The 17474-nt window shown below is 41.6% G+C and overlaps 2 protein-coding genes across 41 annotated transcripts in view; one reads left to right on the top strand and one right to left on the bottom strand.

Moving 5' to 3' along the window:
- The window catches only part of Slc23a1 (solute carrier family 23 member 1), a 16285-nt gene extending 13511 nt beyond the window's left edge, over positions 1 to 2774 (top strand). For 2 of the 4 annotated variants that reach the window (XM_087593288.1, XM_087593290.1), the window contains exon 18: positions 321 to 2774. The gene's annotated coding sequence lies outside the window, so the exon portion shown is untranslated. 4 annotated transcript variants of the gene reach the window in all.
- The window catches only part of Paip2 (poly(A) binding protein interacting protein 2), an 18624-nt gene extending 1150 nt beyond the window's left edge, over positions 1 to 17474 (bottom strand). The window contains exons 1-6 of one of the 37 annotated variants that reach the window (XM_087593046.1): positions 17348 to 17474; positions 16019 to 16091; positions 7514 to 7670; positions 6566 to 6650; positions 4648 to 4811; positions 2592 to 2771 (exon numbers count right to left, since the gene is read on the bottom strand). In XM_087593046.1, the coding sequence (XP_087449172.1) occupies positions 2592 to 2771; positions 4648 to 4785 (318 nt within the window). In that variant the 5' untranslated portion in view covers positions 4786 to 4811; positions 6566 to 6650; positions 7514 to 7670; positions 16019 to 16091; positions 17348 to 17474. 37 annotated transcript variants of the gene reach the window in all.

Here is a 17474-nt window from a genome sequence, read left to right as displayed (position 1 = left end):
GTCCTATCTAACCCCAAACTCATGGCAGAGAAGAGAAAGAATGTCATCTGGCTGGCCCAATATCACTGGCCTCTGTGTCCTATTATATCAACTTCTAAGTAGGACGTGACATTTAGTATAACAAGAAACCCACTAACTTCATATAAACTATAGGTGTCTTTTTCAAGTGTGCTCAATGCTCTGAAAAGACTTTCAAACATGTTAAATACATGTTCTCAGTCTGATTAACTGGAGCACTGCTGGCTGGGGAATTTTATTTGCAGTTTTCACTGAAAACTGGGGGTTATCTTTCTACAATTGCTGTTTTCTGATTCCCATAGGAGGCACGGTGTGTATCAGGAAAACAAACTACCCAGGAGACAGAAGACCTGAGTTGGAGATCTCAGCTGTCCCTATTCTAAATTCCCATGGAAGACTGGACAGATCACCCTCTCTTTGACTCCATTTTCGTGACAGCCCAAGTCTCTAAGTCCTCGGGAGACCTGTATTTGCACTGCTCTGATTCCTTACTTCCACTTTCCTAAGCATGCATGTCAAGGAGGAAGAGCTGGAGAAAAAAAAGGAAACCCAGAGAGATTCTAGGGCTTCATGTAGACATGAAGATAGGGTTAAAAACAAACCAAACAAAACCCCCTGAATTCCAATGCTATGTATTTTAAGACCAAAACAGTATTAAATAATATACTGGACCAATAATTTAGATAAGTTTAGATAAGTATTCTCCCTTCACACAGGGAAAATAAATCTATACTTTCAGACTAGCTCAGTGATAAAGATGTCTATTTAGAATGTTCCAGAACTGGGCTTGACCTTCAACATTAAATATACAGAAATAAAAACCCTTAAGAGGAAAAAAAAAGGGGTTGGGGATTTAGCTCAGTGGTAGAGCGCTTGCCTAGCAAGCACAAGGCCCTGGGTTCGGTCCCCAGCTCCGGGGAAAAAAAAAAAAAAAAAGAGGAAAAAAAAAAAAAAAAAAGCAAGCATGGTTTAATTGTAAAAAATAATAAATATACAATCTTCTAGAAGGTAGGAAAATCTAAAAATGAAGTAATCTTAATAATTCAATTTCTGTGTTATACATTTATGCAAGTCCAAGCTATATATTAATAGTGTGTGAAATGACTGAAGTAGCAATAGGTAAAGATGTTCTAACAGCCCAGGTCATACACCCACTCAGTTCAGTTCCTGTCATTTACTGCAAAGGGCACGCCACAATGTGGATTCTGGTGTTTTCTGTATTGTGCTTTTGCAGCAGAATGCTTTCCAAAAGCTTGATGAGGAGCACTGCATCCCTCTGGGATGCTTAAAGTCCGAGCATTCACCGTTAGGTGACTATAATGAACAGTTTGGTAAACTAATCCACAATAAACAGAAAGCAACTGAGGAATTCTAGAGCCTAGGACTCCAGATCACTTCCTTGGTCAAAAAGGTGAACACCCAAAACCAGAAAAAACTTGTCATTTCAAATACTTGTGGAGCATGGTGGCAGGTATGCTTCTAACTCTAGGTCTCGGAGGTCTTGGGCATGAGAACTGCTCATGTTTGAGGCTCGTCAGGGCTACGCATTGAGTTCCAGGTTCGAACTAAAGTGAAACTGTTTCAACCACCCACCCACTTCATGAAATTAAAAAACAAAACAAAAAATTTTAAATTTAGTAGAAGACTCCTAAGATTCTATATTAGTGATGATGTAAAACTTAGTTGCAAGCACATTACCAGTGACAAGACTGAGAAATAAGAACATGAACCTAGGCCTGGAGAGACGGCTCAGCAGTTAAGAACTGCTCTTCCAGACGTCCGGAGTTCAATTCCAGAAACCACATGGTGGCTCACAACCATCTGTAATGAAATCTGATGCCCTCTTTTGGTGTGTCTGAAGACAGCTACAGTGTCCTCACACATGAAAATTAAAAACAAAATAATGAAAAAACAAAACAACAAAAAAGAAAGAATATGAACTTAGATTTGTATTCTTTTTCTGCCAAGAGCTTGTAAGAAACTCAATCAGGAGATCTTAGAAATTTTATCAGATAAAAATTTCCAAATTTTACCAAACGTTTAGGTTAAAATTAAAGATTAAAATTTTCATCATGGGGCTGGAGAGATGGCTCAGCAGTTAAGAGCACCCGACTGCTCTTCCAGAGGTCATGAGTTCAATTCCCAGCAACCACATGGTGGCTCACAACCATCTGTAAAGAGATCCGATGCCCTCTTCTGGTGTATCTGAAGACAGCTACAGTGTACTTATATATAATAAATAAATACATCTTAAAAAAAAATTTTTTTTCATCATGATGCATGATTAAGTCATACGGTAACACTGTAAGTTTCTAGACAACTCCAAGACACTTAAATATTCCAAGGGCAACATTAAATTTAATGCAACATCAAGGCTGAAAGCAGCAACAAGAAGTTAGCTTCTCATCACAAATGAGACGCAAGGGAGGACCCTGCCTCCAAGTACAGTGGAAGCATTTTCAAAGGACAAGAGATTCGGAACTCTTCTTAAATAGAGAGCAGCTGAACTTTTCACTTATGGTAGATGAGGTAGGGTCTAAACAGAAGGTGAGAAAGGACAAAGGACGTTTTACCACAAGATCTTCCAGAGAAGAGCCATCACTGATAACAAGGTCATTAAACTGGTCTTGGATTTGGTCCATAGTTTGTGGGAGATCTCGGGCTGGAATAAACCATTCATGTTCTTCTTCCTCTTCCAGCATTTCTTGGAAACAGCGTTCAATAAATTCTTCTTCCCACAACTCCTCTTCTATCTAGATTTACAGCAAAAGGGGTTAACTATAGCATATGGCTTAAAATATCTTAAACTATGCCATTCGAAATCATAATATAAGGGGTCAGGTATGGCTGTACATGCCTTTAATCCCAGAACTCAGGAGGCAGGCAAGCAGGAATCTAGGTTTGAGCCCAGCCATGGCTGCACAGTGAGACTCTGCCTCAGCAGAATAGAACCAAATCAAACCATAACGTGCCTAGCTGTGTGGTTTACAACTATCATCTCCACACTTGAACAAGATAAAATGACTACCAAAGTTCCAGGCCAGCCTGTGACACAGTTTGATGAGTTTATCTCTCATTGTTCTCTTAACAGCCCGGCACAACTGTAATTCCAGTACTTTGGAGGCTGAGATGAGTGGAGTTCACATCCACACAAACCCCCCATGTCAGAGCTGGGAGTGTAACTCATTGATCGTTTCTATGCAGGAAGCCTTCCTAACACCAAAATTTAAAGGCTACAAACTTTCTTCTCTTCTTCTATACTACAGGGGGAAAAAAAAAAAGCCCCAAACTACCTTAAAGACCTTGCAACATCTGTTTAGGGCTATTCCAAGTCTTTACTTGTCTCTGCAGAAGGTTTTTTTTCCATTGAGAGTGACAAGAAAACAGTAATGGAATGATCTCTTCCAGAGATTTTTCAGAATTACCCATGAAGCTTTAAAATATCCAATCCTTAATCCAACCTCCATAAGGACTAAAGAAAATCTCTAAAAGGTAGAGATTAAAAACAGCTCAAAACCCCTCTACTAATTTTTACTAATGACAGGAGACATGGTCAATGCTCAAAGCAAAACAAAGAAACATCCCCACACCCACCCTAAAGGGGTTGAAGAAAGGACTCAATGGTTAAGAGTACTTGCTATTCTTGCACAGGACGTTAAGTCTGGTTCCCATACCCAGGCTGGGCAGCTCACGATTGCCTCTAATTGCAGCTCTAGGTGACCCAATGCTCTCTACTGACCTCTGCAGGAACCTGTACAGCCTTTAATTCTACCACTTGGGAGGTAGAGGCAGAGACTGGTAAGTGGCTCTCCACTCATTCCAGGGCAGCCTCGTCTATACAATGAGTTCTAGACAGCCAAGGCTATAGGGTGAGATGCCCTGCCTTAAAAACAAAAAACCAACCAACCTTTTCTTTTTTTTTCCTTTTTTCTTTTCCGGAGCTAAGGACCGAATCCAGGGCCTTGCGCTTGCTAGGCAAGCGCTCTACCACTGAGCTAAATCCCCAACCCCACAACCAACCTTTTCTAATCTAATACCCCTCCCCTCCCCAAAGATCCCACCCTCAACTGACTCTCACTGAAACAAGACTGAACTGTTTTACTCTGGAATGTCCGCTACAGGCCGCAGCAGAGAAGTTGAGCTTGCTACTGACTGCAGAAACCATGATCAGGATTGGGAATGAGAAAACGATAGCAGATTTTCTACTAGTAGACAGCAGAACTGTGGGAATAAAAGGTGACATCTATCAACCTATCAAAGTGAAAAGCAGTTCACTTGCACCACGACATCTGTGGTCTGTCTATTCCATCTAAATATTTTTGGATTTGCGTTGTGAGAGATGTGATAGGTTTAAGACAGTGGTTTCCAAACTGAAACTATCTGGAAGCTCTTTTCAGTTTCCCAGGCTCCACCCTATTCTTCTGAATCAATCTTTAGGGTGGGACCCGGATACAAGCTGCCCAAGTAATTTCAATGAGCAGTTCAGCCTGTCACTAATTAACCAATAAAACAGGAGTGGTGGCACATAAATCTTAGTATGCATGAAGGACTAGACACACAGCTCAGTGCCAAGCACATCATCTGAGGTATGAAGCTATGAAAAGAAACATGTCTGTATACAGAACTAACTTGTCTGTTGAATTCCTCTTCATTTTCCATCCACATGTACTCTGCAAATGGATTATCCTCTTCATGAGAATGACCGTTAATAATCACATCGTCATTGATGATGCTTGGGCTAGTACTGCTGCGACTTGGATCTTTCATGGTTGGTGTTCGTTGTCGTTTTTAACCTTTAAAGTAGAATACAATCTTAGTGAGCACACTTGTTATTACCCATCAAGGTGTCAGAGGTACATGTTATATTAGTTGGAAAGCATCTTTCTTTTTCCCAAAATGACTTTGATAGCTGAGGGCTAGGCTTGAGGTACAGATGTAGGACATTTTTAGTGTTTGTGTGAGGACATGGATATGTATGTGAGCTAGAGGTCTGGTGCCACCTACTTGTTTAAAAAGGCTTTTTGTGTCAGTACTCAGAAGCAGAGGCAGGAGGATGGATATCTGTGAGTTCTGGGCTAGCCTGGCCTACATATAGAGTTTGAACTCAGTGCAACACAGTGTGACTCTGTCTCAACAAAAAGAAGTATGACATATGTTAGGTTTGAGATATAGACCTATGCATTTGTCATGGATGTGTGTGGAAACTAGAAGACGAGTAGAGTTGGTGCTCTCTTCGTACTATAGGGAGTCAAACTCAGATGGTAAGGTTGTGGGCACAAGCCCTAATCCATCTTCCTTGCTCCCACACTAAAAATAATTTCATTTTTGGTTTGAGACACAGTATCACTATGTAGCTCTGGCAGCCCTGGAACTATGTAGACCAGGCTATCCTCAAATTTAAGAGATCTACTTGCCTCTGCCTCCAAGTTTTGGGATTAAAGGTGTTTGAAAGTGTGGAGGAAGTGGTGCATGCTTTTAATCCCAGTACTTGAGAGGCAGCAGCAGACAGATCTCTGAATTTGAAGCTAGCCTGGTCTATAGAGTTTCAGGACAGTCAGGGTTACAAAGAGAAAAAAAAGTTTTGTTTTGTTTGAGTGCAGGCACGTGTATGTGGAGATCAGAGGACAACTTTCCAGACTGGGTTGTTTTCCATTTAGCTGAGGTAGTATCACTGTATATACTTCAGGTCAGAATGGCTTATGGAATCTTGATGATTCTTTTGTCTTTGACTGTCCTGGTTATCCTCTGACCTCCATTCACACAGTGTGATTTACGCTGTGATACACCTTAGAAAGTGTAATAAATAAAGCTTAAAGTAATCACTAAGTTTACTGTCAGCAAATAAACACTAGTTGTCTGACTTTAGCTGAGACTAGAAAAGGTAGGTATTATGTACATTATAAGCACACTTACTAACATGCTTAGGGCTTATTGTATGTTAGTAGCTCCTTTATTCCAAAGACAACAATTGTCATTTGTTCATATTTGATAGTTTCTCACAATCTACTCACGAGCAAATAACTAAACACAACAATTACCTATAAAAACCAGGCTAGCCAGGCTGGTTAATTCCAGCACTCTAAATGAAGAGTCAGGAAGATTTGAATTTGAGGCTAAATTTAAAACATGGAATTTCAGATTCTTTACTACTTTACTAGTTAAGTTTGAAATTGCAAAAAATGTGCCAGATGTGGGGGCACATTGAGGTCTTTAGTCCCAGCACTTGGGAGGCAGAGACAGCTGGATTTCAGAGTTTGAGGCCAGCCTGATCTACAGAGTGTTTCAGGACAGTCAGGGCTACACAGAGAAACCCTGTCTCAGGGGGGAAAAAAAAAAGAAAAAGAAAAAGTTAAGCCAATTTAAAAATGGGCAAAATTTAATTGGTGTTGTCTTTAACGAAAACAATTATGAGAGCGGCTTAGTAATTCAAAGGATATGGAACAGAGACAGGCTGACCATGCTGTAGGCTTTCTTGTAGGTACAGATTAGGTTTGCCATAAGTTTACCAAATCAAGAGTTCTAGCCCAGTAAGGTGGGTGGCACATACCTTTACTCCTAGCTCTCAGGAGGTAGAGGCAGGTGGATTTCTGTGACTTGGAGGCCAGTTTGGTCTATATAGCAGCTCCAGGCTACTGAGGGAAGACACAGTGAGACTCAGTCCCAAGGAAAAATCTAGAAAAAGTATTTACCTCCATATACCAAAAGACTATGAAAAGAGGTGCTGTGAATCTACAGCAACCTCATGAAATACACTGTTCACTGAGTAGAAAATACAAAGACATCCACATTTGAAAACGGATACAGGAAAGATGCTTGGGGAGAGAGATGGCTCAGTGGTTAAGAGCACTGATTGCTCTTCCAAAGGTCCTGAGTTCAATTCCCAGCACCCACATGGTGGCTCACAACCATCTGTAATGGGATCTGATGCCCTCTTCTGGTGTGTCTGATACAGCTCCAGTGTACTTATATAATAAATAAATCTTAAAAAAGAAAGAAAGAAAGAAGGAAAGAAAGAAAGATGCTTGGATTAGAAAAAGCACACACAGGGGGCTGGAGAGATGGCTCAGCGGTTAAGAGCACTGACTGCTCTTCCAGAGGTCCTGAGTTCAATTCCCAGCAACCACATGGTGGCTCACAACCATCTGTAATGAGATCTAATGCCCTCTTCTGGTGTGTCTGAAGACAGCTACAGTGTACTTGTATATAATAAATAAATAAATCTTAAAAAAAAAAAAAAAGAAAGAAAAGAAAAAGCACACATGGACTTTCATAAGGATATCACATGATCCCGAAGCTGCAACAAAGACTCCAACATGAGAACATGTCACATAGACACGGTGTCACACATTTATAATCAATCCCAGCACTGGAGAGGTTAAGGTAGGAGATCAAAATTTCAAAACCATCCTCAGCTCTGTAGGGAATTTGAGGCCTGGGAGGGGATAGTCAATGGTGGAGCACGAGGAGGAAACAGCATTCAGGCAGTGGCACACACCTTTAATTCCAGCACTTGGAAGGCAGAGGCTGGTAGATTGAGGTCACCCTGGTCTACAGTGAGTTCCAGGACAGCCAGGGCTAAGTAACCCTGTTTTGGCAGGGGTGGGTGGCTGGGTGGTGACAGATGGACATTTCATCAAAATATATTTTAACCCCTATCAAATAAAAACAGGCAAAGGATTTGAAGAAAGACAGATATGTATGACACACAGATGGCTTATAAAAACGAGAGAGGGGGTTGGGGATTTAGCTCAGTGGTAGAGCGCTTGCCTAGGAAGCGCAAGGCCCTGGGTTCAGTCCCCAGCTCTGAAAAAAAGAACCAAAAAATAAATAAACAAACAAACAAACAAATAAATAAATAAATAAAAATGAGAGAGATTTCCTCTGCTGGGTACAGGCCTATCAGAGCTACACAATTCTTGTATTAAAAAAAAAAAAAAAGACCTATAAGCAGTGTTTAATTAAATCTAACATCCATTAGAGAAATACAAACCAAAGTCACAATAAGACACCAGACCACACTCCTGAGGAGAGCTATAAGTCAAAAGTAAGTAGAGAAACCAGGACCCTCATTGACGTGAGAAAGTAATATGCCACCAACTGCTTTATAAACCATTATGGCAGACCCTTAGTAGTTTAAACAAAGGCTATCATTTGACCCAGCCATTCTATCCTAGGTATATACTTACGAAATTAAAGTGTATGCCTACATATGCTGGAACATGGCCCAGGTATGGAGTCTGATGAGAATTCTGAGTGCCTGTGACTTCAAGTTTCTTTAAAACTTGGAATTGTTCTTGGAAAATAGTTTCATGCTCTACCCAGGTGTAAGATAGTGAATTTACTTCAGATTATTCATTATTGTTTGCTGCCATTATTCAGTTCAATGTTTAAACTATCCTTTATATGATTCTGGAGAAACACTTATGCAGTGTGTGGCTTGTTCTTGTGACTGTATGCAGCTAGAACTCATGAGAACTTGACTCGGGTGAGCTTTCTTAACCTCGTTGGTTCTGAGCTTGTCTTGAGGTCCAAATAAAGTTGGCTGCTGCCTGAGAGTTGAGTTGGCCTCTTTTATTGGCTCCATCCTCCCAGGTCCCACCTCTAGAGCGGTGACATACATAGGACAAGGATAGTGCTGCACACCTCAAATCCTGGAGGGAAAAAGCCCAAGTGAAGCAGCAGTTTGGGGTCAGCCTAGGCTACTGAGGAAGACATTTCTGAAAACTAACAAAAATAATAATTTCAACACTAGGGAAGCTTAGTCAAGAGGCAACTTTAAGTTCAAAGCCAGCCTGGGCTACACAGCAAGTGCCAGACCAGCCATAGTTATTATACATTAAGAGCCTGACTCAAATAAAATCCTAAAACCAAACCAAAAACCCGGCCAGGTGCTTGTCCTGAGAGCACGAGGACTCTCCATTCCCAGCACCCAAATAAAAAGCTGAGCATGGTGGCATGTACTGTCATGCCAGCATTGAGGTGGTGAATCCCTGGGGCTCATCAGCCAGTCCAGGCTAGTCGGAAACCCCATATCCTGGTGAGATCTCATTTAAAAACAAAAACAAAAACTAGGGTGGGGTTGGCCATATGGCTCAGTGGCTAAGAGCACTGAAGTCTTTTTAGTTTGAGCACTCACAGAGCAACTCCAGTCCCAGGGAACCAGATGCCCTCTCTTCTGACTTCCTGGACACTGCACATATACAATGTCACAGGCATATTTATGGGCAGAATACCTACCTACACACAAGACATACAAAATTTAAAAATAAAAACAAAAGACATGGTCTGGGATGGCCCGCACCTTTAATCCCAGCACCCAGGAGGTAAAGGCAGGCCAGTTTCTGTGAGCTCCAACCCAGCCTGGTTTACATACTGAGTTCCAGGACAATGAGGACCACAAAGAAAAAGCCTGTTTTGAATCTCCCCCCAAACAAATTACAAAGCAAGTTCTAAGACAGCCAGTGCTACACTGAGAAACCCAGTCTGGAAACAAAATCTAAGGGGGAAAAAGAGTATTTGACTGTCTGGTGAGAGTCAAAAGGTTAAGAGTGACAGGTAGGGGGTTGAGGATTTAGCTCAGTGGTAGAGCGCTTGCCTAGGAAGCGCAAGGCCCTGGGTTCGGTCCCCAGCTCCGGGGGAAAAAAAAGAACCAAAAAAAAAAAAAAAAGAGTGACAGGTAATAGGTTTCTTTTGTGAGTTATTGGTCCTGGCTATCTTGAAACTCCATGCTCTCAGAGATCCACCTGCCTCCACCTCTCAAGTGATGGGGATTAAAGGAGTTTGCACTCACTGCTCAGTTGTCTTTTTCCCCCCTTTATAAACTTTTTTTTTTTTTTTGGTTCTTTTTTTCGGAGCTGGGGACCGAACCCCGGGCCTTGCGCTTCCTAGGTAAGCGCTCTACCACTGAGCTAAATCCCCAGCCCCTATAAACTTTTTGATGACCGATGTTTTGTTTTATATTTTCCATCCTAATTCCATGTCTAATTTTCTTACCTTTTTAGATTCCATTAAATATTTTCCCCATGATGTTTATTTTCTTGTGTGTTTAACTGTTTTCCTTATATTTGTGTTGGGGATTACACTCAGGGCATCTGAACACAAGCCAGGTAAATTATGTACTACCAAGCATGTACTCAATTCTTTGTTGAAGAGTGGAGGAATGAGATAGGGTCTCTATATAACCGAGGCTATCCTTCATCTCAAGATCCTCCTGCCTTAGCCTCCTGAATACTGAGGCTGTAGGCCTTTGTTACCACAACCATCTAGCATACATTATTTTTTCTTGTATTTTCACTAGGTGTATGTGTAAGTGCAGGTGCCTACAGAGGCTAGAAAAGTGCACTGTACCACTTGGGATCTGGAGTTTATGGGAATTGTGAGTCACCTAATGAGTGCTGAGAACTGAACTCTGGTGGCCTGCAAGAGCTGTACATCCTATTAACTGAAGCCATCTCTCCAGCCCCTCGTTTCTTTTTTTTTTTTAATTTCTTATTCTGAATTTTTTCACATCATGCACCCCAGTCCCACTCATCTCCCCGTTACTCTGTATCCAACCTCTGCTCTTGTAACCTCCCCCCAAGAGAAACACACACCTGAGTGCACAAATGCATGCAGAGAAAACAAACCATATTGTAGAAGCTGTAGCGTCTCTCTCTCTCTCTCTCTCTCTCTCTCTCTCTCTCTCTCTCTCACACACACACACACACACACACACACACACACACACACACACACACACACACACACACCCATCCATCCATCCTTTCGTCTACTTGCAAATGTCCACAGTCGTCAGTGGTCTGGTTTGAGGCCTCAGGTTTCTGCTACACTATCAATACTGAAATCCTCAAAAGAAGTCCTCTCCTGTATCTTGTTGCTCTGTGGAAATCCTGCAGCTTTGGATCTGCAGGACCAGCTCTAGCAGTTCATAGATGGGGTAGATGAAATTCCCTAACTCAAAGCCCTGGATCTGGGCCTGGATGTTAGCTGAGTTGGTCAGCCCGAAGCTCTCCAGCACTGGCCCAGACAGCTCATCCAAGGAAGAGGCAGGATTACTTTTCCCATCTGCCCAAGATGGAGAAGGGTTTGGGGTGGGAGTACAGACTGCACCTCAGGGCAGACCAGTGGCAGGGTCAGTTCTCTGAGTGCCCAAGTTAGAATGTATCTTTGAAACAAACTTTTGTCTACTTAACAATTCATATTACCGTCTTTATTTTACTAGGTTCATTGTTCACCATTATTTTTCTTGATTTGCATACTGGGGAATGAAAATGAAGATCTCGTTTATGCTAACTAAGCACTCTTCCACTGACCTACAGCCCTTGCTAGCTCCTTTAGAGCTGGTGGAGGTCAGAAAAGGGCATAGATCCCTTAAATTGGAGATAAGATAGTTGGGAGCCAAACTCAGGCCCTCTACAAACCAATGAGTGCTCCAAAACTTTACAAGCTATCTACTTCCAGGCCTTAAGTCTTTGTACATTAGGCTGCCTGTGAACTAAAGACCTCCTTGCTGAGCTCACAAGCTTCACCATGCTTCACTTTCATCCTTGTTTCTTATATATCTTCTCTTAATTTGACAGATTTGAATTTTACTATTAATTTAATTTACATGAGTTTACTGCCATTCACAGGAAATGGGTCACAGATACACACACACAAACCTCTGATGTTTGTATGTTGTTCTATTTAAATGTAGGCTAAGAACCACAATAAACTACACTTTTAGTTTGCTGCATGCCTCTTTGGAGACATAATCCTGGCAACAACTCACAGCCTTTGGAGCAAGGAAGAGCAGCACTTTCTACAGAAGATGCTGGATCATTACTGCCAACAGCAATCAGGATCCATTCCTAGTCCACAGGAAGCTGAACTTCTAAAAAGAAGATGATGCAGGGCAGGCTCCTGGAAAGTAGAGTGTTTTTGATTTTCTTTTCATTTTATATGTGTGTGTGTGTGTGTGTGTGTGTGTGTGTGTGTGTGTGTGTGTTTTGCTCCAGGGTATGTCTGTGCATCATACATATGTCTGGTGCCCGCAGAAGAGGTATTGAAGTTATGGTTGTGAGCCATGATGTGGTTCTAGAACTCCTACCAGGTACCCTGGTGAAGAGCAGCCAGAATTCTACCTCTCTAGTTCCCTGTTCTACTTCAAATTTAAGAGTATTTATTTCTAAAGGTTGCCTGAACTTACACATTTCCAAACAATTACATGTTCGAGAATGTCTCCTACATTAATATTTGAGTAGGAACTTTAGTCTGAACCAAATTTTCAGACTTTTATGTTTCTAGTCAATAATATACATTGAATTATTTCCGGCTTCATTGTTGCAGGAAATTAATTTTTCCCTCTTGTGAATATTGAACAAATAGCGAGGCATAGTAAGTACCTCAAGCCTGTCAAGAGGCTGAAGCAGGGGGTTGGGGATTTAGCTCAGTGGTAGAGCGCTTGCCTAGGAAGCGCAAGGCCCTGGGTTCGGTCCCCAGCTCCGAAAAAAAAAAGAACCAAAAAAAAAAAAAAAAAAAAAAAGAGGCTGAAGCAGTAAGATCAGATATAGCATGAGTTCAAGGCTATTCTGCATAAGGTTAAAAAGCTACCAATTCTATTAAAAAAGGAAAAAAGAAAAAAAAAAAGAAAGAGATAAAAGGAGGTCCATTGGATTGGTAATATAACACAGTGTTAGAGTGTTTGCTATTTGCTGGGCTCTAAATTCCCAGCACCACAAAACAAGTAACCAAGTCCCCCAAAATAGGGGTGGGGGTTGACTAGGGATTTAGAGAACTTATTCCCATGTTATATGAGTAAGGTAAGGGAAGAGAAGATGGCTAGGTTTTAAAACTCAGATTTATATAAGGTTTTTATTTATTTTATGTATGTGCGTACACTGCCACTCTTTTGAGACACACCAGAGTAGGGCATCAGATCCCATTACAGATGCTGTGAGACACCATGTGGTTGCTGGGAATTGAACTCAGGACCTCTGGAAGAGTAGACAGTGCTCTTAATCGATAAGCCATCTCTCCAGCTCCAGATTTATAAATTTTTCTAGCCTTTGTTAGATTCATATTTTCCAATTAATATTGCTTAGAAATCAGCCAACCACTTCAATTTAGGAGCTTACTGTCACAATTATGAATGAACTCTGCTCAGACCTGAAATTCCTCACACATTGTTTTCCAACAGTATCCTTCTTTTTTTCTCCTTTTCTTTTTTTCGGAGCTGGGGACCGAACCCAGGGCCTACCAAGCGCTCTACCACTGAGCTAAATCCCCAACCCCCAACAGTATCCTTTTACAGTGCCATTAAAACCATTAAAATATGGGTTAATTGTCTTTCTCCACTACTTTCATCTCTTAAGAATTGTCATTAAAATTCTAATAGAGTTATCTTCTGTTTCTTTTGTTTATTTGCACTGAAAGGTATTAATTTGTCTTCTGTTACTCCTTGGCACTGCACTCTTTATATTACCCCCTCCCACATGCACTCTATCTATTAGTCTACCAGTTTCTTCAGGAGTTAAATAAAAACAAATATTCTATCAGGCATGGTGATGCCTACCTGTAATTCTAGCACTCAAGGGGTTGAGGTAGAAAAACCCTGAGTTTGAGGCCATACCAGACTACATATTAAGTTCTAGGCCAGCCTGGAATATGAAATGAGACCTTGTCTCAAAAACAAAATAAGATTCACAAGAGAAAAATATTTTCATTAGTCTTTTCCACACAGAAGTTTTGGGGAAGCATTAAATTTCTGTCATAATGTTTGACACAAGATAATTACAAGAACATTCTAAGAGCCAGACACAGTGAAGCACACCTGTAACCTTAACCTGTAACTTTAGGGAGACTGAAATGAGAGAATCTGGAGTTTAAAAGGTTCGGTATGGGTTGGGGGCTGGAGATGGCTCAAAAGTTAAGAGCACTGGCTACTTTTCCAGAGGTTCTGAGTTCAATTCCCAGCAACCATAACCATGTGTAATGGATCCAATGAAGACAGCGTAGTTGTACACATAAGATAAATATACACATACATAAAATAATCTTTAAAAAGTTCATACTACTATGTATATAGCCAAGACTTATTTTCCAAAGGGGGTGGGGGGAAGCAAGCAAGCAAGTGGGAGTAGCTACAAGCTAGGCAGACAGTGTTAGAGCACGCCTTTGATTCTAGCAGTCAAGAGGCAGATCCAGGTTAGCTGGGGTTATATACTAAGCCTGGCTCATAAGATTAAAACAGCAGCAGCAGGGTTGAGGATTTAGCTCAGTGGTAGAGCGCTTGCCTAGCAAGCGCAAGGCCCTGGGTTCCGTCCTCAGCTCCAGAAAAAAAGAAAGAAAGAAGAAAAAACAAAACAAAACAAAACAAAAAAACAAAACAAAACAAAAAAACAAAACCAGCAGCCACAAATGCTGTTTCATCATCAGTCTGCTTTGTTCTTATTAGCTGTGTAATAAGTTATTGAAACGGAGTCTCACCTTCCTCACATGTAAAATGGGTAATTTTTTAAGTACCTAGGGCCGAAGAGGTGGCTAGCAGCTGAGAGTACTTGTAGAGTTCAGTCCTTAGCACCCACATGGTAGCTTACAACCATCATCCCTGGTTCCTACTCCACCCCCTCATCTTTGCAGCAGGTGTGCACATGCACGCACAAGAGCACGCACGTATACACCTTTTTTTTTTTTTTAAAGATTACTTAATTTTATCTGTGTGAGTGTTTTCCCTACAGCTTCTGCCTCTACCTCCCGAGTGCTGGGATTACAGCAATGTAGCACTGGTGCTTACTTAGCCTCAACTTTCTAAATGCTAGGATTATAAACTTGATCTAATCAAACTCAGTTAACCATTTAGAACAATTAATCCTCTACAGGAAGATACAAGTTAAAAACCACATGTCCTATGCCTGTACAAGTCCAACAATGTTACAGAAAAATCCTAATTAAAGGCTAGGACTTGCCAGTGTGGTGGCAGACTCTAGAATTCCTAGCTACTTAGGAAGCAAAGAAGTAGGCAGTCTGGTTAATTTATCAGGACTTTGCCCCAAAGGGCTGGAAATGTTAGTTTTGCACTACAACAAAACAAAAATTATAACCCTAATGTTTATAACACTAATCTCCTTTATAAAAGTGAACTGGTAAAAATGTTAATTCTCCAGTTTAATCAAAAGCTCAACTATATCAGAAACACTACACTAATTTATGCAACCAGGTACTAAAATTAAGAGAGTTAATTCAAACCCTTCAGGCAGCTGACCATGTACAATGGCACCAATTAAAGTAATTAATTAGAATTTACTCTTTTAGTCCTTTAGTTGAGCCTGCCATATTTCAAGTATCCTCCACCCCAGGATCTCACTATGTAGCTATGGTTGGCCTTGAAGCTTCTGCCTTTTGAGTACTGGGATCAAAGGTGTTTGCTACCACATTAGGCCCTTTAACAGCCACAGGAGTGCTGAGTTTCCCAGAATTCAGCCACCACACAGTTTAATTAATATTTATAAAAGTACTTTGAACAATGCCTAACATGTTCCTGTTTTCTCAACTTTAAAGATTTATTTATTATATATAAATGTTATAGCTATCTTTAGATACACCAGAAGACGGCATCAGATCTCATTACAGATGGTTGTGAGCCACCATGTGGTTGCTGGGATTTGAACTCAGGACCTCTGGAAGAGCAGTCAGTGCTCTTAACCACTGAGCCATCTCTCCAATCCCTTTTCTCAACTTAAAATAGGTAAAAATAAACCTGTTCCATTTCACACGATGCTATATGAAAATACTTTATAAACTATAAAAAGATGTGAAAAGTCCAAAAGGTTATTAAATACTCCTTCAATCGTCCACAATACCCATTAAAATTGCTAACAGTGGACATCGTATAATTTCCATTAAAATGGAGGCAACACTATCTAGGGTTATAACGGGATAAGCCTGAATAAGAGTTACTGTTTACTGGAGGGAAAACCTGGTATAAACTTACTCTGTCCCAAAGAGGATAGAAATTACCTACCTCGGTTTGAGTTCTCAAGGACCAATATGCACAGCCTTTAACCATTACAGTGAATCGCCATTCCCCCCATCCCCTAAAGAAACAGATAAATAGGGTATAATTTTTTTTGAAAGTTACCTATCTTTGGGATACATATTTGTGAGAATTGTTTTGTTCAAGACCACTAACACAGAGACTGTTCTCAATATCCCGTCATTAACAAACCAGAACCACAGAATAGGTACTGGAACTCATTAAAGTCCTTGCATAGACTTATCTAGTTGGAACAATCCACAGCTGAAATTTCAGACGCTACTAAATGAATCAACACCTATCCACTGCTAAAAGAAACGTGTGAAAAACGTGCTACCTTGATACAAGAAACTCTCAGCCAGCATACACAAATGAACGTTCACTGAAATAAGAGTCAAAGGCTGTCAGCAAACAGAAAACCAACTTCGTTCAAGGGTTTGGGGCTGCCAAATCTTTTAGACAGATTTAGAAAATTACAGCAGGCTGCTTCAGCACCTTTTTAAAAATTAACCTCAACACAAGCCCTACTATCCTACTCTTTCCTTTCACTGAGGTGGTAGTGGTGGTGAATAAGCACATATTAACGAAAGGTAAAAGGACCAGTATCAAATCGTAAAAATTGAACGGGTCTTTTAAGTTTATCTAGCTAAAGCCTTGTGTGTTCCCAGCGCCCCCAAACAACGGCCCTATCTGAAGGACGTGATAAAGCTTAAAATAAAGGGGTAGGGATGTTGAAGAAATGGAAGAGGTTGAAAAAGATACAAGCCGTTCGACCGTTACAGAGTGCTCCCCAGGGACACCGCCAGCCTGCCAGTCCCTTTTCTCCCTAAACCCAGCATCCGCAGAAACGCGCAGGCGCAGCAGTAGGGCCTGCGCGTGGCGACGCGCAGGCGCATAGTGAGTAGAAACAATGAGCTTTGTTGCCCAAGTGGCAAAGGGGAGGCCGGGGGGAAACGGGGAGCAGGGGAAAAGGCACCGAACAGGGTAAAAAAAAAAGGACTGACTGAGGAACGCAAGAAAGTGCTATCCCGGCAACACTCGCGCGCCACAAAAGACCCGGATAGAAGGCTGACTGTGCAATCGAAATCATAATGAAATGAGAAAAATGAGCGACGGCCATTTCGGAGATAGATGTAGCCTGCCCGAGCTCATCCCTCAAAATCGGCGGAAATGGGCCAGAACAACCGAGGTCAAACCCGGCTCGAAGGCCCACAGCCTAGGCGACCCTTTTAATCCCTTCGGCCTTCTCGGAGTGCGGCCTCTCGACCACCGGGTTCGCCACACCCTCACGACGGTCCGTCTGACGGGACCCCTCACCCAGTGCACGGCAGCGGGGACGGTAGCCAACGAATCCTGTCGGCCTCCGCGGATCTCCACAGGCAGCGCCGCTCCCCCGCTCGACGTGCGCTTTGCCCGCCGCCTCCCTTCTCCAGTCCAAACAAAC

This window comes from Rattus norvegicus, chromosome 18 (assembly GCF_021556685.1).
Source record: "Rattus norvegicus strain SHRSP/BbbUtx chromosome 18, alternate assembly SHRSP_T2T, whole genome shotgun sequence".
Classification (NCBI taxonomy): domain Eukaryota; kingdom Metazoa; phylum Chordata; class Mammalia; order Rodentia; family Muridae; genus Rattus; species Rattus norvegicus.
Note: the sequence above shows the minus strand (reverse complement) of the source record. Positions and strands in the feature narration are given on the sequence as shown.